The following is a 27158-nucleotide window of genomic DNA, read 5'->3' on the forward strand; positions in this document are numbered from 1 at the left end:
CTCCAAATCACAGCTCAACGAGATTCAAAACACTGCTGTGCCTCATGGCCACACAATAGATGACACTGCACGTAAACATGGCAACTCTTGTCCAGTCCAATTACAATACAGGCAACCTACCGAACACAATTGAACCTCTCTACAATTACCATCAAACTGAGAGATACTATGAGCTCCTATGGCTTAACAAACCAAACTTTCAATTTCATGTGACAGTCACAACGCTTTCACCATGGCCGTAAACAAACGAAAAATAGGCCACAATAAAAATGAAAGAGACACTCACGACATCGTACTGCAGCTGTTACTGGAGCCATAGGTTGTTGGACCACTGATGTCAGATTCAATGATCCCAGACAGCAGCATGTCTGACGCCAGATGCAGGCACTGCTGATGCCAGATGTAGCCATCTGGTGACTGGATGATACGATAGGTTGAAACATCCCCTTACAAGGGAACCTCCCCATCGCACCCCCCTCAGATTTAGTTATAAGTTGGCACAGTGGATAGGCCTTGAAAAACTGAACACAGATCAATTGAGAAAACAGGAAGAAGTTGTGTGGAACTGTGAAAAAATAAACAAAATATACAAACTGAGTAGTTCATGGGAAGGTACGCAACATCAAGGACACTGGGACCGCAGGAGCGCCGTGGTCTCGTGGTAACGTGAGTAGCTCTGGAACGAAAGGCCCTTGGTTCAAATCTTCCATCGAGTGAAAAGTTTAATTTTTTATTTTCAGTTTATGTGACAAACTCTTATGTTTTCATCACTTTTTTGGGAATGATTATCACATCCACAAGAAAACCTAAATCGGCCAAGGTAGAAGAATCTTTTTACCCATTCACCAAGTGTACAAGTTAGGTGGGTCGACAACATATTCCTGTCATGTGACGCACATGCCGTCACCAATGTCGTATAGAATATATCAGATGTGTTTTCCTGTGAAGGAATCGGTTGCCCTATGACCTTGCGATCAAATGTTTTCGGTTCCCATTGGAGAGGCACGTCCTTTCGTCTACTAATCGCACGGTTTTGCGATGCGGTCGCAAAACACAGACACTAAACTTATTACAGTGAACAGAGACATCAATGAACGAACGGACAGATAATAACTATGCAAAAATAAAGAATGTAAAATTTTGAGTCGAGGGAAGACTTGAACCAAGGACCTCTCGTTCTGCAGCTGCTCACGCTACCACAGGACCACGACGCTCCTGAGCTCACAGTGTCCATGATGTTGCCTATGTCGCCCATGGACTACTCAGTTTGTATATTTTGCTTATTTTTTCACAGTTTCACACAACTTCTTCCTGTTTTCTCGATTGATCTGTGTTCAGTTATCAAGGCCTATCCACTGTGCCAACTTATAACTAAATCTGAGGGGGGTGCGATGGGGAGGTTCCCTTGTTAGAAAAATTATAAATTACTGTGCTGGTAAACTCCTACGTTATTTGATACAGAGACAGCTGAGTAAAACTGAACGTACTCAGACATTTCTCTCTTTACTTATTATGATCATCAATAAACTGACATACAATATGTTTAGTGCAACGTAATCTGACTTTCAATAACCCCTGTAAAAGAATGGCGCTGACTAACAACAACCTATACCTTTCATGAATCACTCACCTCACAAAAATCTTCGTTACTCGAACTACTGCAATACAGCGAGCGCCAATACTGCCAGCTAAATAAATAATTCTAACTACGGAGGGCACTAAATACATAGTTAGCAAATGAAAAGTCGTCATATATGCTAATGAAACTTCATTAACAAATATGCGTTTACTGTTCCAAAATACACTGTGTCTTCACTCATAGCAGCTAGAAGTGGTGTGGACAACAGGGAGTTATCCTCGTCAGAACGAGACGACAGTCATGCTAGCCACACCATCTTGCCAACTGCAGCAGTGGAGGTGCACACTCAGTGCGAAGCGCCATAAGCACATTGGCCACAACTCAGCCTGTATTGCTAGCGCTATGCCTGATGTTATCAGTGGAGAGCAGTGGGTTACCAGGGCAGTATCATTGAGTTTGTAGACTGCATCCTAGCTAGCACCCACTGGCCGTAAGTGGAGTGTGCGATGGAGTGGTTCACACTATGGCCCCCAACAGCATCGGAGTATGGCTACAACAATGGAATGCAGGTGGTGGCAGAAGAACACCTCACTATGATGATTACTGCTGACATCTCCCGTATCCAGTAGTTATGCACCCAGAGTGTGAATGTTATCCACAGCATCCCATCGGCTGTGACTACATCACTGTGAATTTCCGTCTGCAAGAACTCGCTGTTCCATTCACGTACAGGGAGGTCATAATCCCAGACTTGTCGGCTGTGAACTGAATACAAATAAATCGGACAAGTGTAATATTTGTACAGGAACTGTCTCACATGTATTACTATTGTGAGACGACTGTGACCTCACTTTGTCTGCTTCTCTTGGCTGGTAAGCTTTCTGGTCCCTCCAGTTTGTTTTGATAGTTGCGTCCAATAGAACATATAGGTCTGAAGAAGGGTACAATTCTTGCCACAGATGGTAATGTGTTTGCTCCTGACTTTGCATGAACAACTTAGATGCTTGAATGTGGCCCCTGTTTTCATAAAACCATATGAGTTATAAATACAACACAAACTCTTAGCAGTCGCCTGGTACTGTTGCACAGCAGAATAGTAAGTAACTACAGAAATAAAATTTCGTTGGAACTAACTGGGATGATGCCAAGTAGAGCACGTCCATTGAGTACGCAATGATGGTGTAACCTATGTCAACAGAAGAAGTGAAGTACATACAGGTCGTGAGTTCATTGCATCAGAGTGTGCAACAGAGGCCGTCATGAACACCTGACACAGCAGATAGAAGACAGTGCTTGACGGACTCAGTGCTGTAATGGGGCTATGTGTAATAGCTTCACCTAGGAATAACACAAGAACACCTTTTGGACTGCAAATTTTGTATAAAGGAACGCTCTGAAGCCCATACATTAAACATTAGGTTAGTCAAGAGCGTTGGTAGGATCAGAAAATGGGAGCACGTTCTGTCGCCAGTTACTGGCTGCTCTAAAAACCTCGCGCTCTTTCCACTTACTCTAGCCACTCCATCGGAATCAATGATACCGATGGAAGGACAGCTTTACCTATTGGAGGATGATCTGTTGAGTACAACGAAGTGACACCAACTGCCACCAGCGTGCGGTTAACTGCTACAAGCCCGCAACTGCTGCATTCCTGCCAGTCACGCCTACGACTACCCGAAGCTTAGGGCCAGGCCGGTCTTCGATGAATGAAGAACCGATCTGTCCATCTGTGAACTGTTCGACCTTGGAGCAGGGTGTATGTGCCTCCACTCCTGGACAGTACACGTATTGCCCTACCAGCTACATGCTCAGACCGCCTCTTGAGCTGCTCCTTGTGTCACAGTTGGAAACAGCAATAGGGACACGCATGCATCTGGTACCGAGCCGGAGCACAGCTTCACTCAGTGAGAACACTGTGTCTACAGCCGTGCTGGGCTGCAGCGACTCGCCAACCACACTATCCTCCTATGATAGGGTCGTAGCGCTAACCTAAGAAAATGCAAGAATCCTGCACCAGCACATTCCTTGCCAGGCGCTGACGTGGTACTCTATGTCTCTGTGCAATGCAGGCTCGGCGACGCCACCATCAGACAGCACTTTGAGGCAGACAGAGTGATTGTAAGACTCTCGGAAGTAAATGAATGTTAACTCAATGACGTCTCATTAGCTCCCAGCACTCCACAGGACTCCACCATCACATCTGCACTCATGTAGCAGGCGGCATCTGACAATAAGCTGTGATTTCTGACGTTCTACGAATTGGGCGCTAGGAGTGCTGACGGCTGTCGCTATCAAGGAGCCACACCAGCACGTCAGGAGCCATCAACATGTGTCATTATGCAGCACGATGACTAACCAATCTTTGTTCTTCTTTCGAATAACCCATTTGGATTGTACGATGAATCAACATTGGCTACTTTTCATTGTATTACATTTCCGTAGTTTCCAAATTTCCTTCATCCTTTTAGAGTGTTTTTCTCATTCTTCTTGAGTTTGTTTTCGTCTAGTTGTTTTCTTTCTCTCCTAAAATTCTGCCTTTTGAACTGCCTTTCTGAAATGTGTTCTGTTTTCTATTGTGTCTATTGTAATTCCAGCGTTTTCCATGTCTTTTTAAGTCTCTGTGAGCCATGCGGGCTTGGATTTGCAGCTCTTGAGTAATGTGAATATTCACTTGGTTAGTCTGTTGTTATCCATTCTGAATATATGTCCAAAAAACTGTAGTCTTCTCTTCTCCATCACACGAGTTAGTTTTTCAGTTTTCAAATATAGCTCTCTGTTTGGTCTTAACCTGTATTCAGCATTATCGTTTCTTATAGCTCCCAGTATTTTCCGTAAAATTTTTGTTTCGACCTTCTCTGGTTTCTCAAGATCTCCATATCTTGTTAGTTTAAGTGCTTCTGCTGCATACAGAGCTTCAGGTCTGGCCACTGTTTGGTAGTGTCTTAATTTCGTGTTCCAGAACAAGGATTTTTTGTTATAAACGTTTTTGGTAATATGAAACGCTCTTTCCATTTTGTGCACTTTAGTTTCTATAGCTGTCTTTTCTTTTGCATTGTATGTAATCCACTCTCCTAGGTATTTAAAGGAATCTGTTTTATGTATTGTATTGTTGTCAACATCAATATTTTGAGGAGCATCACAAATGTTTGTCATGGACTTTGTTTTTTCAAAGGTTGTTTGTAGTCCTACTTTGGTTGCTTGTATATGCAGTTCTCTTATTTGTTCTTGGGCATTATCTACCGAATCTTTAATCAATGCCATGTCATCTGCGAAGACTAAACAGTCGACAGTGATCTTGTTTGGACTTCTTCCTAGTTGAATCCCTTTAGTATTGATGGCCTCCCTCCATTCTCGAACTTTCTCTAACACAAAATTGAAAAGCAGAGGTGACAAACCATCTCCCTGTCGAACATCTGACTTTATTTCAAACTATTTTGAGAGCTCTCCCCTAAATTTTACTTTAGATTTTATATTTGTCAAAGTTGCTTTAATTATTTCAGTTGTTTTAGTATCGAGTCCAAATTCTTTTAAGATATCAAGCAGTGTATTTCTGTCAATTGGATCATAGGCTTCTTTAAAATCCACGACAGTAATTACATATTTCAAGTTCCTGATTTTCCTCATTTCTAATATGTTCTTCAAGTTTAATATTTGTTCTGCACATGACCTTCCCTTCCTAAATTCAGCCTGATACTCTCCTAGCTGTTTGTCAAGTATTTCTTCTGCTCTTTTTCAAAGCGCCTAAGACAAGATCTTATAGGTAACCGGTAAGAGGGAGATTCCACTATAATTGCTAGGGTCTGTTTTCTTCTTTTTGATGTAGCGGATGTATTAGTGCAGATGTCCATTCTGGTGGTAAGCTGTGTATTGTCCAGATTTCTTTGAGTATTTCTGATAGACATTGTATCATATTGTCACAAAACTACTTCCATAGATCAGTATGTATATTATGCTCTCCATGTGATTTATTATATTTAAGGTATTTTACGATTCCTTTTGTTTCTTCTGTGGTTGGCGGCTTTGAGTCCCGTGGTGTTCGGTTTACAATATCGAAATTAGGTTTTTATTTCTGTGGATCACAGTTATGTAGTTCTTCGTAGTATTCAGGAAGCATTCCACGGTTCCCTACGCTATTGTATGCAGTTTTCTGCGTTTTTGGGTCCGTGAAAAATAGGCTAGGTGGAGTGTATTTCTTTAAGTTAATTTTGAAAGTTCTGTAAAAGTCCCTAGCATTGTTCTGTTTGAAGTTGGAGTCTGTTGATGCTAGTTGGTGTTTCATGTATTGTACTTTGATCTTTTAAGGCCTTTTGATGCTTACTTTCGTGTTTTTTGAGGAAGTTTCTATTTTTATCATTTCTATTTGCATTCCATATGTTCCAAGCTCGTAGTATTGTTAGGATTGGTTCGTCACAGTCATCATTCCACCAGGCATGTTTCCATTTTTTGCCAATGAGAATGGTTTCTTCTGCTGTCTGTACTATGTGTTTTTGAATTTGTTCCCATGTTTTAGCTGTTCTCTTTTCCAAAAGTGTCCTGAAATTATTTTCCTAAGTTAATTTTTGAGTGTCAAACTTTTAGGTTGATATTGCCTCTTTCATTTATATTTTGGCCATAATTTTGAATTTAACGATAGTTTCTTTATAGGCTTGTTTTCTTTCCTCTTTTATTTTGGGGCCACGTTGGGTCAGAAGGACCTGCATAGTAATTTCAAAGTGACATTTTTGAGGCCACAAGAACCTGTGGACATATTGAACTTCTGGGGTAACTGCAGAGAAGAGTACTTGCAGCCGGCTAGGTGCCAATATTATAGTTTTCAGGACCGAATTACCGTCTACTAAACAGTGCCAGTAAGGTATAAAATTTATAGAAGATTTGGCCACAAACCATGGCAGTGTAGTGAGTCCCACCGGTCCATGATACGTAGAAAAGATTAATATAGTTTTACTTTCTTATTGATATTGCGTCGATATACTAGTTTTCCAGTTGTTCCGGATTATAATTTAAAATGGAGGTTACACAACGGCCAGGAACGCTTGCAGCAACTGTAAGTAAAGCCGTTGAAGTTTTGAGAAGTCAGGTAGCCATGTTGCTTCAGAATAAAATAGAACGAAGTCACGCTAGGGAATGGATGCATAGGGAACTGGAAATATTATGTGTCACAACTGGGAACTGCCAAGACCATAGTAATTGTACCTGTCCCATCCACTGATCTGATGGCAGATAGTTTCATCTGTTGACATCCGAAGATGTATCAGCCTCTCTGGATAATGTGAGGAAAGCAGCTCTCTTAGGGACTTTGTTCGATGCTAAGTTACGGGTATTAGGTGACGCTAAAACGTTTGTGACTTAGTAAAAAGCACACATGTGATCAGCTGGCCGAAGGGCTTACCCAACCCTGTCGTAACCAAGCAGTGCCATATTTTTCAGGGAGAAGCTCTTGAGATTAACATAAAAGAACAATTAGTAGAGCTATTCTCTGACAGAAATCGTAAGGGGAACTCGCAGACTTACGAACTGACGCACAATGCAGAGGCGGATATAATTCTCTTGCAGGAAGAAGAGAGAGGGGCCTTACGCGTATTTTTGAGGGGTATTTCAGCAGGTATGTCACAAGAGGTGAGGACGGAAAATCGTAGTAATTTGTCCTAAGCTATTAGAACTGCTACAGAGCTGGGGGAGAGAGATATTGCGACTCCGAAACGGAATAACCGTGGTGTCTTCTCCTTTGACTTCAAATGCTACATATGTGGAGAGGGTCATGTGAAGAAGCAATGTCACCAGCCACAGTGCTTTGAATGTTGTGAGTTTGGACATTGGGCGCGTGACTGCAAAATTACAAAGCAGGAGAAGCGTTTTTTAGACAGACAAACATTTAAGGTAGTTACTGACCGTGCTTCATTTAGGTGGTTATTGGGACTGAAAGATCCTTGCAGTAGAATAACATAGTGTGCAATGAAGCTAAGCGAGATTAATTATGAACTGAAGCATAAAGCACGGAAGACAAACACTAACATTGGTGCACTAAGCTGGAGGTTTTGGAATTCTGCAGGCACAAGGCAAAAGGCACAGCAGCTGACGTAGACTGACAGGGTTTTAGGTTGCAAACCCAGTTCATGACACAAAATGGCTTGCTGTGCAGAAGTACAAAGTGTGTGGTGTGCACGTGGTTGTTCCTGTATTGTTCAGGAATGAAATACTGCAACAAGCATTTGATCACCTGTTGACGGGTCATAGGGACATAGAACGACAGACAGGTATATAGCTGAAATATTTTTGTGAAGGACCAGGAAGCAAAATGTTGATATGTGAGAGACTGGGTCCCATGTGCGCAAAGAGCCGTTATTAGTCACTGGTGTATGCAGATACAAAGATTTCGAGAAGCGACAAAATCTTTTGACGTTATTAGTTTGGTTATTCTTGTACCATTTAATAGAATAGAAGCTGAATAAAGTATATTCTGACAATAATAGATCACTTTTCCCGGTCTATAGCAGTGATAGTGATTCCAGTTAAGGGTGTAAGCACAGTCACAAACGAGATGGTTAATAATTGGATATTAACATTTGGCGTTTCCTATGTAGAAATAGAGATTCAGGTACAAATTTTATGTCAGACCTGTTGAAGTAGTTGTGCCGCGTGCTTCATACCTGAAAACTTCCCATAAGTATTTTCCATTCTTGTACTGTAAGGGTTCATTGCACAATTTCGAAAATTTTATGTCATTGTATGATTGTCAGCATGATAACTGGGACACGTAAATTCATTAAGTCGTTCAGCATATAATTCTACAGTAGGGTCTTTTACCATAAAAGGTGGTATAAGATAGATACCATCTCCTTTCCATGTTTTGAAAACTAAATTAGGTGCTAATGAGTCAGTAGAAAAGTTCAAGAAATGATTAAGAGAAGTTTGGTTGAAGGTCAAACAAGCGAATACAAAGTCACTCGAACATCAGGAGAAGTTGGGCAATGTGCGCAGAAAATGTTTGCAATATTGTGTGGGTCAGTGGGTTTTCGTAACAAACCTGTATACATCAAACTGCAGAACCAAAAAACTTGTAACTAATTATCAGGATCCATAGTACGTGGCAGAGATGATTTCAGCGATAAAAGTGAAGGTTCAGCTTCCAATTAAGACATCGATTTCCAAATAACAAGCCAAACCATACCCTTCAGTTGAGCGACAGACGCTTTGCCACGAATTCCAGCGTCACAGATCGCCATGAGACGAAGAGAGACGGATTGGAGAACTCTCAGAAATAAATGACTGTTAATTGAATGCTGTCTCACTTCCGCCCCATCGCTCCACAGGACTCCACCATCAAATCCGCACTATGTCCTACAGTCATGAAGGAGGCTGCATAGACTACAGTTCTTTTACTTCTGTGAGTTCAAAATTTGAGCACTCAGTCAATCCTTCACTGAATTACTAACTATTCTGTTTCACACAAAGCTCTCGTTTGTGTGTCCAGAATTTTTGAAGCATGTATACCTTTTATAAATCTAGAGAAATGTATTGGTGGCAATCCTTCAAATCGCTTAATTCTAGAGTCCCTTTTCCTGTATCGTTGTTTTTTTCCTAGCCTATGATGTTGACTAACCTAGTTTTCTTTAATCTCTCCTCACTCGTGAAGATAGCCAACTGCACTGACACGCCACTTCCAGGTCTTGGTGAGGCGAGCCTGACCTGGTCCGGTTAACGAGCAGTATTGGTGAGCTGGCCAGCGTGGATGAGGTTTCTTAGATGGTCTCTCAATCCCACTAGGTAAATGCTGGGCTGGCACCCACATCCCATATCAGGTGCAAACCACTGAAATCTTTAGAAAACGTTATCACACCTACACATAGGTTTAACTCCAGACACAGAAAGAAGAGGTATAGAGATTCTGTCCTGTGGCGGAATGGTAACCTTAGATGTTTAGTCGTTTCAAATCCTTAATCATCAGCAGCAGCAGGCTTTGTCCTCCTGTAACGAAGTTACTGTCACAACATACTACGAAATTGTTTTCGTCCTTAGGATATTTGGTCAGTATCGCTTTATAAATACTACCTGAACAAAAATGTCAAGCACGCAGTAGACATGGTCAGATGGGAACGTAAATTTTACATATACACACTATTGACAGATATGTAAATGATTAGATTTGCCCTTTGACAAATAGAATGACCAGAGTATTTTTGCTTTGGTCATGTTTAGTGTTGTCAAAGGTACTTGCTGAGTTTATAATGGGAGTGAACAGTGTCAGATGTTAGGTGACCACTGGGAAGAATGTGGAGGTGCTTATTATAAGTTTCCATTTGGCGAGCTGGTTGGATCGTGCAATATCCAGATTTGTGGGAATTCATATGTGACAGTGGTAGAATGTTGAGTGCATGGGTACATAAGACCACAAATGTTCGTCATTGAGGCTATGGTCAACCATGTCTGACCACCACAAGGAAGGAATCGTAACCCTATTATATATAACTGCTTCCGTTTTCCTCAATTGCTAACTTCAATTATGTTTCACCATAAAGATAAGAAAACTTCCATCGTTTGCAACTGAAGTGTATATATATATATATATATATATATATATATATATATATATATATATATATATATATATATATATCTGTGTGTGTGTGTGTGTGTGAGTGTGTGTCATTTTCTTTATTATTTTATTCTAGTTACTTTTCTTATGGAATTCTGTGAATTAATTTGGATATTGATATCCACTGTTGCTCTTTTTGTCATTGAGAATATTTTCATTTTTGTTTATGGCCTTTTGTATGAAATATTCGTCCTGTATATGGTGAGCAATCCCTTCTTTTGTTATTATGGCATAATAATATTTTTGTAACCAGTGTGATATTCATTTTCTGTTATTAAATGTTCTGCATATATACAGTTACATTAACACATAAATGCCTTTACATATTTCTTAGGACCTGATGTTAAAAATTATTCAGTCATCCAAACGTATTTAGAGCTCCAGATATTACATGTTAATTCATATATTCCTTAACTGTTTTATGTATCTGTCTTTTCTGTCACAGTTTTTGTTTTCCTTTGTATTGTGCTGTTTATCTTTTATATAAATTTTTATGCTTTTTGAAGACGGTACTAATCTTGGGTGTCAGTCGGTTGTGCTGCCATTTTTCGTTGAATTATGTCGTTTCTGGCATGAGTGTGTATTCTTTGTTGTTATTTGTTGATTTATTTGGATTGTTTTTTATGTTGCTGTCTTGTGTCTGTATTTTCTAACTTTTGCATCAAGCAGTTGGTGTGTTATGTTGCAGCTTTATCCATTGCTTTGTGCTTTCTTAATTATCATGTGCCATTCTTCTTGATAGTTATTTTTTTTTTGCTTAGAGGTATTTTGCACAGACTGTATACCATATGGCACATTGGCATATTGCTGCTATTTTATGAGAATATGGGTGGTAAGATTCCTGCTTAATTATCGTTAGCGTAGCTGCATCCTTTCTGAAAATGTCTGCTGGATCATTTGATAGATTTTATGATTTTAGGTTGAGATAGTGTATTGCTTCACCTGTTTCTGTTTCCATGGCGAACTGAATGTTGTGGTGTATGTTATTTATCTCTGTGTGTAAACTGTTTATATGTTCTTGTTTTTCATCTATGAGGTGTATAATATCTATATATCTGTGCCCTTGTATTATGTGTAAATATGTTTGTCCGTATTACTTCTGTAAAAATTCTTTTGGATATTTGCGTGTATGTATGAGACTGGGCTTTCCATTGGCAGGCCTTCCTTATGCAAACTGAATGAATTGTTAAATTATTCAAAGGTCATTATTCAAACTAAGCAAATAATGTAAATAAAAGAATTTAAAAGATCACCCACACAGTGCCCCATCACCACAGACCCACAATTAATCTCTATCATGATGCCTGAATCAGTCATGTGACTATGCAGTGCAAGTATGTGCAGTGTGCTACAGTATAGGTTATGTGGAAAGACATATTTACCAGAAGAAACCTGTAATGTGTGCATTTCGCACAAACAAGACAACAAATGGTTGCATGAATACGACAGCAAATGAACGAAAATAACAAAACACAACCATATAATTATAAATAGAAATAACTAGACTCAAACAATCTGCCAAAGAATACCTGCAAATCCCTTATCAATATATACAGGGTGAGTCACCTAACGTTACCGCTGGATATATTTCGTAAACCACATCAAATACTGACGAACCGATTCCACAGACCGAACGTGAGGAGAGGGGCTAGTGTAATTGTTTAATACAAACCATACAAAAATGCAGGGAAGTATGTTTTTTTAACACAAACCTACGTTTTTTTTTAAAAAATGGAACCACGTTAGTTTTGTTAGCACATATGAACATATAAACAAATACGTAATCGGTGCCGTTTGTTGCATTGTAAAATTTTAACTACATCCGGAGATATTGTAACCTAAAGTTGACGCTTGAGTCAGGTGACTCACCCTGTATATGTAATTAAATAATTTGATATCTATTACAGATCTCTGAAGACGCAAAATATGAATCACCAAAATATGTGTGGTATACAAGAAAAAAATTCAGTTGCAGAAGACTTAAGGTTTACTTTATTTATAATAAAACATAATTTCATAATCCTCTTTATATCTGTATCTGCCATCCAAAGAGCGACATGAGCGCCACCTGCCCTGGCCGCTGTGCTACTACGCTGGCCGATTTTACTCAGTCGCTTAGGAGCTCTGCAACTTCCATGTACCTATTTTATTTGTCCGACAAACCCTGTTTTCAGGGCTATATTTTATATGATTAATGTAACTATGCAGATGTTTGCCTAAACGATAAGGACATATCACTTCATGTTGTTATAATATTGTAAGTACCAAGAATCTTTCTCACATCTTGTAATACAATATTTTCCTAATATATGTTAAACTTCATTCTTGACTCATGTTTCATATCTTAATATATGTTACGATGTTCATTGTCCTCAGGCCGTCTTCTGAAGAAGATAGATTTATATCTATTGAAACCTAGGTAAAGATTACTTTATCCTTTGCAACTGGTCGGCTGCTCTTAGTCTGATTTACGTGGAACCGTTGCTGTAGCGCAGCTATGTTTAAAGTACTGAAGTTCTTAGAATTATAATTAAATCACTCTATTTTAATAGCAACCCACACAAATTATCAGCTTCTTATTCCTTACAAACTCAACATTTGTTACACCATTCACTGAAACTAATGTTACTACAACATTAAAAATCTGAACAGTTTCGCTGTACTCCAAATAAGATATGTGGCTGACTTATTTACCCATCACCTGAAAAGAAATTCGAGGATTGGCACTCTTACATCATCCAGTAGTTAATCTGCTCAAAGGAAGATTTAGAGACCCACTAATAATTCTTTTGCCACACACATTACACAGTGAATAATAAAGCCCCAAAGTAAGGTGTTTTACTTGCGCTGTTCTTAGATCTTCAGCAATGCTCGCCAGGCATGCCCTGACTACCTACGTAAGGTGGTACCCATAGCGGGAGACTGCACTCAGCCGGGACTGGGGATCAGCCCTGCAGATGCTACTATGCTCACCAGCAAGGTGTCTGTCGTGTTCCACGTGGCTGCCACTGTGCGGTTCGATGCGGACCTCCGGACCGCCACCCTCACTAACGTGGCATCCACCTGCGAGGTCATCGCACTTGTCAAGCGCATGACCAACCTCAAGGTGAATGCTGGCTCAGATTAATCACGTATTGTTGTCCTAGAAGCAATTACCTTGTTTCTAAAGTGTAGTACGCAAAACCTTCTTATGAGTAAAGGATATTTAGCCTGCTGCTGAGGAGGAATCGAATGGTGAACCTTATAACTATTAAGCTTTGTTTAGAACAGTAGATAACTTGGTAGGTTTTAGAATTGATAGTTATACTGTTCGAGTATGTCTCTCCATTTTGGCTTTGACACACATTACTCGTAGGCTAAATTGCGAAAAAAGTCCTGGTTGATAAACTGCGATGGAGGCACAAGACATAATTACATTAATTAGCACTCTGGAATGGTGTATCAAAGTCAAAATAACTATGGTGTCTTGAAATAATAAATAAACTGATAAACTGATATCCAAAGTTAAGCTAGTTGTGGTGCTTGATAAATGGTGTCAAAAGTGAACAAAGTCAGGATACGGGTCTAGATAAAAAGCCAATAGAAGTATTGTATGGCAGTAGACAAAAAGATCTGAAATACATTGAAGTTATCGTCAAGTTAACATGGGAAACGCTTGTAGTTGGCCAGCCACACAGTTCATTCGCAGCTGGAGACCATCGTAACATTCCATCAGCAGCACAGTTTGGAGGGGCAATATCCTACTGCTGAACTGCTGCCAACATTTGTAGCTGTTGACAAGCAAGAGGCAAATCATTCATCATGATTTTACAACGGTGACAATCACTGGTCATATCAACATTTGACTCTAGCTTTCCCAAAGACAACTGACAAGTGCAGGCCAAGACTAGTCAGTGTTTGCACAAAAACCAAATCGGGATCGATGCACAAACTTTCAGCTATGGATGCCACAATTGTCACTGTGCTTAGGGTTGAAATCGTTTCCTATAATGATGATGTAGATGTGATAGCAGTTATAACATTAGAAGAATGGAGGAGATATCTACTTCTTACAAGGAAACCTCCCCATCGCACCCCCCTCAGATTTAGTTATAAGTTGGAGCAGTGGATAGGCCTTGAAACACTGAACACAGATCAATCGAGAAAACAGGAAGAAGTTGTGTGGAACTATGAAAAAAATAAGCAAAATATACAAACTGTGTAATCCATGCGCAAGATATGCAACATCAAGGATAATGCGAGCTCAGAAGCACCGTGGTCCCGTGGTTAGCGTGAGCAGCTGCGGAGTGAGAGGTCCTTGGTTCAACTCTTTCCTCGAGACAAAAGTTTAATGTTTTATTTTCGCAAAGTTATGATCTGTCCGTTCGTTCATTGACGTCTCTGTTCACTGTAATAAGTTTAGTGTCTGTGTTTTGCGACCGCACCGCAAAACCGTGCGGTTAGTTGACGAAAGGACGTGCCTCTCCTAAGGGAACCGAAAACATTTGATCGCAATGTCATACGTCAACCGATTCCTCCACAGGAAAACACGTCTGATATATTCTATACGACGCTGATGACGGCATGTGCGTCACATGACAGGAATATGTTGTCGACCCACCTAACTTGTACACTTGGCGAATGGGTAAAAAGATTCTTCTACCTTGCCCGATTTAGGTTTTCTTGTGGATGTGATAATCACTCCCAAAAAAGTGATGAAAACATAAGAGTTTATCACATAAACTGCAACAAATGAATGCAACAGTTTCACAGTCACACAGTTTTCCCTGTGCTCTGTCAAAACATATGTTTTTAACGTTTTCAAATTTTTCCGTGTGTAGATCGTCAAATACTGCATATCTCCAAGCAAATCTGAACATGTTCTGGAATTTTGGAGAGCGAAGATTATGTGTGAGTGCCCGAACTTTCATAATTGTCTGAAAATAAAAAAATAAACTTTTCACTCGAGGGAAGACTTGAACCAAGGACTTCTTGTTCCGCAGCTGCTCACGCTAACCACGGGACCACGGAGCTTCTGAACTCGCATTCTCCTTGTTGCATATGCTGCGCATGGATTACTCAGTTTGTATATTTTACTTATTTTTTCATAGCTCCACACAACTTCTTCCTGTTTTCTCGATTGATCTGTGTTGAGTGTTTCAAGGCCTATCCACTGTGCCAACTCATAACTAAATCTGAGGGAGGTGCGATGGGGAGGTTCCCTTGTTAGTCTACACATTTCCAGGAACTTCTCCTATAACATTCTCAAAGGCATGCGAGATATTTACCATAATTTCTTGGTTGCAGGCTTTTGTCTACATGTCAACGGCATATTCGAATGCCCCAAGGGATGAAATTGATGAGGAGTTCTATCCCCCAGCACTGAATGCTGATGAGCTACTGAAGCTGCTCAACATCATGGGCGACGAGCAACTGGCGCAGTTACTGCCTCTGTGAGTGATTAACTTCCGAAAATTTCTGCTCTAGTAAGGGTTGTCAGAAGTGTTTACTAGCCCATAGTCAGTCCTAAACTACACAACTGTACTCATAGAGAAAAGAGCCTTTAAGGAACTTTTTTTCTTTTGCATTTGCTGTACGCACCATGCTGCCAGTTTTTATTACAGCGATAGCGAAAATAATAATATTCTTTCACATGGGAAGGTAGCACTGCGTGATCCTCAATTTGATGTTAAATTTACCTTTAATCTCATTTCTGTTACATCTCATTATTTTTGTCTGTCTTCATTTTACTCTAAGTCTATATTTTGAACTGCTCAACAAGTCCGGTAATTCTTCCGCGCTTTCACAGCAGTTAATCTTTCTGAATATGCACTTTAGCAACCTACATTCTGGCACCGTTTCCTCTCCTAGATGCATGTAGTTGGAGAAGTGGTCACTGAAGTGCATATTATCGACCACTTGCCCGCTAAGCAGTATCAGCGAGGACATCATTTCGTGGATCTATCTATCTATCCCGTGAGATTTAAAAAAAAAAAAAAATAAAAACACTAATTCAGCTACTGAAGGTATCTGTCTCTTCTGTGGATCTATGGCAGATAATGCTCACGAAATGAGATTCTCAACAGTCCCATAGTACATTACGCGTATGAAAGTCTCCACAAAGGATGAATGGATGGGGTAACTGCATAAGAAGATCACCGAAAGCTAAGGCACTGTGTAGTCATTTGGGGGGGGGGGGAATATAATGAGCCTCTTGTCATCCTATAAGACACAGGGACTATTGCATCCACTGTATGTGTGTCTGAGCAGGACTTTGAGATTTTTAATCTATTGAGGTAAAGAGAATCTACTCTAACGGCATGGCTGTGTGCTTGGTGTTGAGGTAGAGCAGCAACGAGTTGGATTCGTCGTTGACAACTAGGTTCACACAACCTTTTGCCCACTCCTGATAACCCAGGAGTATAAGTCTCTTTGAAATAGGTCTGTTGAAGACAAAGGCACAGGTTTCTGACTTGTGTAAGGAGTCTTACTTCATCCACAGGAAATCGACAGTCATTCAGATTTACACTGCTGGACGGTAGGATGTCTGACACGATATTAGGAGGTATCCCATGACTTTCGCCATCTCAGTCTACACTGCAACAGTGTGTTCCAAGTTTCATAGAGGCATGTTTGTGGGCATCATGTGAAAGCTAATTTCGTCCTTAAGTTTTGAACACGTGTAGCACAGTGACAACACGGTCCACATGTGTACAGGACTAATTACATGTTCTAAATACTGTCTGTTCGGATTTATTCCAGGAGTGAGGTATATTGCTACTTATACACATCAAAAAAACTTCTGCATCACCTCGGTTCTGAGAGATCCGGAACCTATACAGAAAACTTGAATACTGATCAACATAACCGTCATTTCTGCCCTTTTTACTGCTCATGAAAACAACACATTGCATTTTGTTCCACCATACAGCGACACCTTCAGAGGCGGTGGTCCAGATTACTGGACATACCGGTACCTCTATTACCTCTTTCATTGATGTATGTGGCATACTATCCACAAGTTCAGCAAGGCACTGTTGGTCCAGACTGTCCCACTCCTCAACGGCGATTCGGCGTAGATCCGTCAGAATGGTTAGTGGGTCACGACGTCGATAAACAGCCCTTTTCAACCTATCCCAGGCATGTTAGATAAGGTTCATGTCTGGATAACATGCTGGCCACTCTAGTCGAGCGATGTCGTTATCCTGAAGGAAGTCACACACAAGATTTCACGATGGGGGCACGAATTGTCGTCCATGAAGACGAATGCCCCGCCAATATCCTGCCGATATGGTTGCACTATCGGTCAGAAGGTGGCATTCACGTATCGTACAGCCGTTACGGCGCCTTCCATGACCACCAACGTCATACGTCGGCCACAAATAATGCCACCCCAAAACAGCATCGAACCTTGCTGCACTCGCTGGACAGTGTGTCTAAGGCGTTCAGCCTGACCGGGTTACCTCTAAACACGTCTCCGACGATTGTCTGGTTGAAGGCATATGCGACACTCAGAGGTGAGAGAACGTGATGCCAATCCTGACAGGTCCATTCGGCATGATGTTGGGCCCATCTGTACCGCACTGCATGGTGTCGTGCCTGCAAAGATGGACCTCGCCACGGACGTCGGGAGTGGAGCATCATGCAGCGTATGACGCACAGTTTGAGTAGTAACACGACGTCCTGTGGCTGCATGAAAAGCATTATTTAATATGATGGAGTTGCTGTCAGGGTTCTTCCGAGCCACAATCCGTAGGTAGTGGTCATCCACGGCAGTAGTAGCCCTTGGGTGGCCTGAGCAAGGCTTGTCATCCACGGTTCCTGTCTCTCTGTATCTCTTCAATGTCAGAACAACATCGCTTTGGTTCATTCCGAGATGCCTGAACACTTCCCTTGTTGAGAGCCGCCCCTGGCACAAAGTAACAATGCGGACGTGATCGAACCGCGGTATTGACCGTCAAGGCATGGTTGAACTACATAGAACACGAAGCATGTACTTCCTTCCTGGGGGAATGACTGGAACTGATCGGTTGTCTGACCCCTCCGTGCAATAGGCGCTGCTCATGGATGGTTGTTTACGTTATTGGAGTGTTTACTGACATCTCTGAACAGTCAAAGGGACTGTGTCTGTGATACAGTATCCACAGTCAATGTCTGTCTTCATCAGTTCTGGGAACTGGGGTGATGCAAAACTTTTTTAATATTTGTATTTAGTATGTACTACTTATCCAGCGTCATTACTTGTGATGGAGTCCTGCTAAAATATCTCATTCGGAAGATTTGTCTAAATTCAGCGGCAGAATTAGCAGCATATTTATGAATGCATCTGTGTTTCAGGATATTGGGTGACTGGCCCAACACTTATACCTTCACAAAAGCAGTCGCCGAGGATGTAATATGCACTCACGCTGCTGGACTACCCGCCTCAGTTATCAGGCCTTCCATTGGTAAGTTCAGAATTTTTATAAACATTTTGTTCTCAGAACGTGAGGTTACCTCAGTCGCTAAGCAAAGAAATTTCGTAGCTATAGCCACGGTGCAACAGTATCCTTCAGCATACGTGTACAGCAATCAGATTCCTTCTAATGCAGCAGAAGCAACAAATGTTGATGTGATGTACTGGTTATGAAATACCTGCAAAGAGCTCATTACCATGGGCAAATATTTCCATTTCTTCTAATGCGTTTAGGGTGTAGCTTTTGGGTGCCTTGTGTAAAATTTCTAAATTATTTCATGTTTACCGGTGATGAGATGACTACCGAGAGCACTGTTGCTCTGATCACATGGCTGCTCTCTACATCGAACTACAAGGTTCCTGCCCGTTTGACCAACACCAAATCTGTTAGTCTCGGCAGTTTATTTTATAAGCACTCGAATTAGAGGAAAATATAAACTTTATTCACTGCAACAGGGGCTTCATAATGAACAAAATTATTTCAGACTTCGTTGGTTACTTTGCTATTGTCCAAGACTCGCTAGTGCGGCTGGCTGACCCCAGGATGTCGCTCGTCTGCCGTCCACCGACTGCGCTGCCCACTGGCCGTGGCAGGCGTGGCCACAACTAAACACGACAGCCGAAAGACGGCGACGAGTCCGAAGCCGACAGCTCTTTCTATGTTAACGAGTTAATACCCTTGCTAAGTATTTTAATGGCAATGTCATTATTACCATAATCAACTCACGAAAACAAGAAGAAGTTGCAATATAGCTATATTAACACCTAGAATATTAAAGTGGGGTGAAATATTACGTTGCTACTAAAACATAGTACGTACAGTTTACTACTCTACTACTCTACATTTCATTCAGAGGAAGCCATAATTTATAGGTTGTGCAATAGTTAATTACAATTATTAGATCTTCAATGATGTTGAAAAAGTACACTTAAGGGAAAAAAAGTCGCAAGATACCTCCTAATATCGTGTTGAACCTCCTTTTGCACGCGAAGTGCAGCACATGGACGTCTCATGGACCCAACAAGCCGTTTGAAGTTCCCTGTAGAAATATTGAGCTAAGCTGCTTATATAGCGAAGGTGCTGCCGGTGCAGGATTTTGTGTACGAACTGATCTCTTGACTGTGCGGTAGCGTTCTCGCTTCCCACGCCCGGGTTCGCGGGTTCGGTTCCCGGCGGGGTCAGGGATTTTCCCTGCCTCGTGATGACTGGGTGTTGTGTGATGTCCTTAGGTTAGTTAGGTTTAAGTAGTTCTAAGTTCTAGGGGACTGCTGACCATAGATGATAAGTCCCATAGTGCTCAGAGCCATTTGAACCATTTGATCTCTTGACTACATCCCATAACAATTAGATGGGGCTGACATCGGGCGATCTGGGTGGCCAAATAATTCGCTCGAACTGTTCAGAATGTTCTTCAAACCAGTTGCAACTAATTGTTGCCCGGTGATATGGTGCATCATTGCTTGGGAAGATGAAGTCGTTGAATGGCGCAAATGGTGTCCCAGTAGCCACATATAACCATTTTCAATCACTGATCGGCTCAGTTCGATCAAACGACCCAGTCTATTGCATGTAAACACAGCCCATATCATTATGAAGCGACCACCAGCATGCATAGAGCATTGTAGATAACCTGGGTTCATGACTTCGAGGAGTGTGCGCCACATTGGAACCCTCCCATCAGCTCTTTGTAACTCAAATCGGGACTCACTTCAGCAAGTCGCGGTTTTTCAGTCGTCTGGAGTGTAAACGATATGGTCACGAGCCCAGGAGAGCCGTTGCAGGTGATGTCGTTCTGTTATACCTCTGTTATACTGCAGTAGGACATACGGTGGAGTACATACGGTGCCATATGTAATTTTACTTATGTTCGAAACAGGCTTATGTCTGTTGAAGTTATTTTATTGGTTTTGACGCAGCCGCTGGGCTAAGACGTTTTTCATTTATTAGTGTGTATGACTTCTGTATTATTATATCTGAAACCATGGTCAAGGATTAAAATAGACATAATTTAGTGCAACTGTGGGCTGTTTTTCATTCGAATCACACCGTATTCCTTCTCCGTTAGCACTGACAACTCTAGACCAACACCACCGCCTTCGGTCGATAAGTGAAAGCGTTAGCTACTGGGTTTTCCGTGCTGAGAGGTAACGCCTGAAAAGTGACATTTTTGGCACACTCTTGACATTGTGGTTCTCGGAATATTGAGTTCCCTAATGATTTCCGAAATGGAATGTCCCATAGCTCCAAGCACCATTCCGCGTTCACTGTTTGTTAATCAGCATCGTGCGTTCATAATCACGTGGCAAACCTTTTCACATGAATCGCTTGAGTAGAAATCACAGCTCAGCCAGTCCAGTGCTCTTTTGTGCCTCGTGTACCGATGGAAATGAAATGAGCGTTTGGCGTTATTGGCCTTGAGGCCCCTTGCGTGGCAGGGCTTATTACATTCGAAACGACATTGGGCGACCTGCGCACCGGATGGGGATGAAATGATGATGGAGACAGCACAACACCCAGTCCCTGAGCGGAGAAAATTCACGACCCAGCGGGAATAGAATCCGGGCCCGTAGGACTGCAATCTGTCATTAGCTATCGGGGCGGACTATGTAAGCGATACTAACGCTATATATATATATATATATATATATATATATATATATATATATATATATATATCTCGCTGTGTTAGGACTTTTGTCACCTCAGTGTATATGTTTGAATCTACAATGGCAGTTTATTTATTTTGTCCTTGACACACCAACTGGGGAAGCAAGCGTGATGACCATGAGCTAGGGAATGGCCTGAGAATGCTACTGCTTATCGAAACCGGTAACCAGAAGACAAAATAAATTAACATAACCGTACCCTTCTTTCAGTACTTTGCTGTTTTACCGACAATATGTCTGATATATCCAATAGCATACTACATAAAATATTAAGTACAAAATGTCCTGTTTTACACCCTACTAGAATTGTACGTACGAGGGTTTCGTCATCTAGGCTTAAGCTCTGCCTTCTATAATTTTAAAGGCATAGCTTGAGAAAGAAAACTGGCGTTCTAAGGATCGGAGCGTGGAATGTCAGATCCCTTAATCGGGCAGGTAGGTTAGAAAATTTAAAAAGGGAAATGGATGGGTTACAGCTAGATATAATGGGAATAAGTGAAGTTCGGTGGCAGGAGTAACGAGACTTATGGTCAGGTGAATACAGTGGTATAAATACAAAATCAAACAGGGATAATGCAGGAGTAGGTTTAATAATGAATAAAAAATGGGACTGCGGATAAGCTACTACAAACAGCGTAGTGAACGCATTATTGTAGCGAAGATAGACACGAAGCCCACGCCCACCACAGTAGTACAAGTTTATATGCCAACTAGCTCCGTAGATGACGAAGAGATTGATGAAATGTACGGTGAGATAATAATAAGATAGTGAAGGGAGACGAAAATTTAATAGTCATGGGTCGCTAGAATTCGATAGTAGGAAAAGGAAGAGAAGGAAAAGTAGTAGGTGAATATGGAATTGGGGTAAGGAATGAAAGAGGAAGCCGCCTAGTAGAATTTTGCACAGAGTAGAACTTAATCATAGCTAACACTTGGTTCAAGAATCATGAAAGAAGGTTGTGTACATGAGAGAGGCCTGGAGACACTGGAAGGTTTCAGATAGGTTATATAATGGTATGACGGAGATTTACGAACCAGGTTTTAAATTGTAAGACATTTCCAGGGGCAGATGTGGCCTCTGACCACAATCTATTGGTTATGAACTGTAGACAAAAACTGAAGAAACTGCAAAAAGGTGGGAATTTAAGAAGATGAAACGGATAAACTGAAAGAACCAGAGGTTGTAAATAGTTTCAGAGCAAGCATTAGGGAACGAATGACAAAAACGGGGGAAAGAAATACAGTAGAAGAAGAATGGGTAGCTTTGAGAGATGAAATAGTGAGGACAGCAGAGGATCAAGTAGGTAAAAAGACGAGGGCTAGTAGAAATCCTTGGGTAACAGAAGAAATATTGAATTTAATTGATGAAAGGAGAAAATGTAAAAGTGCAGTAAATGAAGCAGGCAAAAAGGAACACAAAAGTCTCAAAAATGAGATCGATAAGACGTGCAAAATGGCTGAGCAGGGATGGCTAGAGGACAAATGTAAGGATGAAGAGGAATATATCACCAGGGGTAAGATAGACGCCGCCTACAGGAAAATTAAAGAGATCTTCGGCGAAAACAGAACCATTTGCATGAGTATCAAGAGTTCACATGGAACCCCAGTTCTAAGCAAAGAAGGTAAAGCAGAAAGGTGGAAGGAGTATATAGAGGGTCTATACAAGGGCGATGTACTTGAGGACAATATTATGGAAATGGGAAGAGGACGTAGATGAAGATGGAATGGGAGATATGATACTGCGTGAAGAGTTTGACAGAGCACTGAAAGACCTAAGTCGAAACAAGACCCCGGGAGTAGACAACATTCCATTAGAACTACTGATAGCCTTGGAAGAATCAGCCCTAACAAACCTCTACCATCTGGTGAGCAGGAAGTATGAGACAGGCGAAATACCCTCAGTCTTCAAGAACAACATAATAATTCCAATCCCAAAGAAAGCAGGTATTGACACATGTGGAAATTACCGAACTATTAGTTTAATGAGTCACGGCTGCAAAATACTAACACGAATTCTTTACAGACGACTGGAAAAACTGGTAGAAGCCGACCTCGGGGAAGATCAGTTTGGATTCCGTAGAAATGTTGGAACACGTGAGGCAATACTGACCCTACGACTTATCTTAGAAGATAGATTAAGGAAAAGCAAACCTACGTTTCTAGCATTTGTAGACTTAGCGAAAGCTTTTGACAATGTTGACTGGAATACTCTCTTTCGAATTCTGAAGGTGGAAGGGATCAAATACAGGGAGCGAAAGGCTATTAGGCATTAGCACAGAAACCAGATGGCGGTTATAAAAATCGAGGGGCATGAAAGGGAAGCAGTGGTTGGGAATGGAGTGAGACACGGTTGTAACCTATCTCCGATGTTATTCAATCTGTATAGCTAGCAGTAAAGGAAGCAAAAGAAAATTAAAATCCATGGAGAAGAAATAAAAACTTTGAGGTTTGCCAATGACATTGTAATTCTGTCAGAGACAGCAAAAGACGTGGAAGAGCAGTTGAACGGAATGGACAGTGTCTTGAAAGGAGGGTATAAGATGAACATTAACAAAAGCAAAACGAGGATAATGGAATGTAGTCGAATGAAATCGGGTGATGCTGAGGGAATTAGATTTGGAAATGAGACTCTTAAAGTAGTAAACGTGTTTTGCTATTTGGGGAGCAAAACAACTTACGATGGTTGAAGCAGAGAGGATATAAAATGTTGACTAGCATTGGCAAGGAAATCGTTTCTAAATAAGAGAAATTTGTTAACATAGAGTATAGATTTAAGAGTCAGGAAGTCGTTTCTGAAAGTATTTGTATGGAGTGTAGCCATTTATGGAAGTGAAACAAGGACGATAAATAGTTTGGACAAGAAGGGAATAGAAGCTTTCGAAATGTGGTGCTACAGAAGAATGCTGAAGATTAGATGGGTAAATCACGTAACTAATGAGGAGATACTGAACAGAACTGAGGAGAAGAGAAATTTGTGGCTCAACCTGACTAGAAGAACGGATCGGTTGGTAGAACATGTTCTGAGGCATCAAGGGATCACCAATTTAGTATTGGAGGGCAGCGTGGAGAATAAAAATCGTAGAGGGAGGCCACGAGATGGATGCACTAAGCAGATTCAGAAGGATGTAGGTTGCAGTAAGTACTGGGAGATGAAGATGCTTGCACAGGATAGGGTAGCATGGAGAGCTGCATCAAACCAGTCTCAGGACTGAAGACCACAACAACAATAACAATAACAACAGCACCTTGAATTGTTTTTAAGAACACAATTGTCCATTTGGTTTGTACAGAATACCTTTTACGAAATGATAGCTCGTAGTTTTTTGTGACATGACTGTAGGTTCAATCTGTAGAAGGTGACAGGTCCAGTTCATTACGTTTATGCATAACTGTCTTGAAATGACTACATGACTGTATGCTTAATTTGTAGACGTACTTGAAACCATCTAACGACCACAGATTGTTATTTCTGGTAGGCTGCCACACTATACAGCACTATTTTATGGTACAAACACACGTATGAATTGACGAGATACTGTGTATCGAGATTTTAAATGTGGTATGTCTACATTTCGTTTTATACAATGTTGTGTTTCTCGTAAAAATGTTACTTCTCATTTGTTCTGTTTATCTGACAAATTCTTTTGATGGCTGTATCCGAAACGCGTTGAGGCGTATATTTTGAAAAAGATATGAAGTATTAATAGCGATTAAGATCTTTAGTTATACTGACACTAATTTTTCGCCACAAGCCGTGTCAGTGACTGTCCGCCACGATCACTCAACAGACACTTTCGTCCCAGTTGTGGCTTTTCGAATGATATTTTTTTCGCATTTCCCTTTGCACGATATAGATCTTCGATACGGCTCCTCTTCAAACACCAGACACTTTGGCTATCTTGGTTACGGAAGCACACATAATAGGAGCACCAACGATTTGCCCAGTTTCAAATTGACTTAGCTCTGACAAAATCCGGGTTGGGGATTTTCTCTGCCCGGGGGCTGGGTGTTTGTGTTGTCTACATCTACATGGATACTCTGCAAATCGTATTTAAGTGCCTGAAAAAGGATTCATCGAACCAGCTTCACAATTCTCTATTATTCCAATGCCATATAGCTCGCGGAAAGAACGAACACCTATATCTTTCCGTACGAGCTCTGATTTCTCTTATTTTATCGTGGTGATCGTTCTCCCTATGTAGGTCGGTGTCAACAAAATATTTTCGCGTTCGGAGGAGAAAGTTGGTGATTGGAAATTCGTGAGAAGATTCTGTCGCAACGAGAAACGCCACTGTTTTAACGATGTCCAGCCCAAATCCTGTATCATTTCTGTGACACTCTCTCCTATATTTAGCTATATACAAAACGTGCTGCCCTTCTTTGAACTTTTTCGATGTACTCCGTCAGTCCTATCTGGTAAGGATCCCACAGCGCGCAGCAGAATTCTAAAAGAGGACGGACAAGTGCAGTGTAGGCAGTCTCCTTAGTAGGTCTGTTACATTTTCTAAGTGTCCTGCCAATAAAACGCAATCTTTGGTTAGCCTTCCCCACTACATTTTCTATGTGTTCCTACCAATTTAAGTTGCTTAGTGTGTAGGGCGCTCAACTGCGCGGGTATTTAGTTGAATTTGCGGCTTTTAGATTAGACTGATTTATCGTGTAACCGAAGTTTAACGAGTTCCTTTTAGCACTCATGTGGATGACCTCACACTTTTCGTTATTTAACTGCCATTTTTCACACCATTCAGATATATTTTCTAAATCGTTTTGCTGTTTGTTTTGATCTTCTGATGACTTTATTAGTCGATAAACGACAGCGTCATCTGCAAACAACCGAAGACGGCTGCTCAGATTGTCTCCCAAATTATATAGATAAGGAACAGCAACACTACCTTGGAGAACGCCAGAAATCACTTTTGTTTTACTCGATGACTTTCCGTCAGTTACTGTGAACTGTGACCTCTCTGACAGGAAACCACAGATCCAGTCACATAACTGAGACGATATTCTATAAGCATGCAATTTCACTACAAGCCGCTTGTATGATACAGTGTCAAAAGCCTTCCGGAGATCCAGGAATACGGAATCGATCTGAAATCCCTTGGCAACAGTACTTTGCGACCTCATGATTTCATGTTCGTGACAGTGGTTACATTGAGTTTGGCAAAAAAGGTGGACTGTGTAAGAATTGGGACTTTGTACGGGCCCTGATGACCGCACAGTTGAGCACCCCACACACCAAGCATCATGATGATGATGATCATCATCATCATCAACTTAGGTAATGTACTCACAACTACGCGCACCATACTTCTGAGAACTACTGACACTTCTCTGGCGGTACAGTATGTTCAAGCGTCTGTTTCTCGCATTGTTTCCACATTTTAGTCCAACCCATCTACATGTGGAGAGATAAAATTTCGTCGCAAAAGAAATATACTGGGGTGATAAGTCATGGGACAGCGATATGCCCATATGCAAATGGTAGTAATATAGCGTCCACAAGGTATGGAAGGCAGTGCATTAGCGGAGCTGTAATTTGCACTCAAGTGATTCATGTAAAAAGGTTTCCGACATGATTATGGCAGCACGACAGGACTTAACTTACTTTGAACGCTGAATGAGGTACGCGCATGGAACATTCCATTTCGATAATCATTACGGAGTTCAGTATCCTGTGACCCATAGCGCCAAGAGTGTGCAGAGAATTCCACATTTCAGGCTTTACGTCTCACCACGGACAACGCAGTGGCCGACGGCCTCCACTTGACGACCGAGAGCGGCGGTGTTTGCGTACAGTTGTCAGTTCTCACAGACAAGCAACATTGCGTGAAATGTTCGCGGAAATCAATGTGCCATGTACGACAAACATACCCGCTAAGAAC

The 27158-nt window shown here is 41.2% G+C and overlaps 1 protein-coding gene across 2 annotated transcripts in view; it reads left to right on the forward strand.

Annotated features, from left to right (window-relative positions):
• LOC124545139 (fatty acyl-CoA reductase 1-like) overlaps window positions 1-27158 on the forward strand; it is a 149655-nt gene that overhangs the window by 39001 nt on the left and 83496 nt on the right. For both annotated transcript variants that reach the window (XM_047123968.1, XM_047123969.1), the window contains exons 3-5: window positions 13030-13278; window positions 15459-15604; window positions 18489-18598. In XM_047123968.1, coding sequence (XP_046979924.1) covers window positions 13030-13278; window positions 15459-15604; window positions 18489-18598 — 505 coding nt within the window. The remainder of the gene's footprint in view (window positions 1-13029; window positions 13279-15458; window positions 15605-18488; window positions 18599-27158) is intronic.

Source organism: Schistocerca americana, chromosome 8 (assembly GCF_021461395.2).
Source record: "Schistocerca americana isolate TAMUIC-IGC-003095 chromosome 8, iqSchAmer2.1, whole genome shotgun sequence".
Lineage (NCBI taxonomy): Eukaryota > Metazoa > Arthropoda > Insecta > Orthoptera > Acrididae > Schistocerca > Schistocerca americana.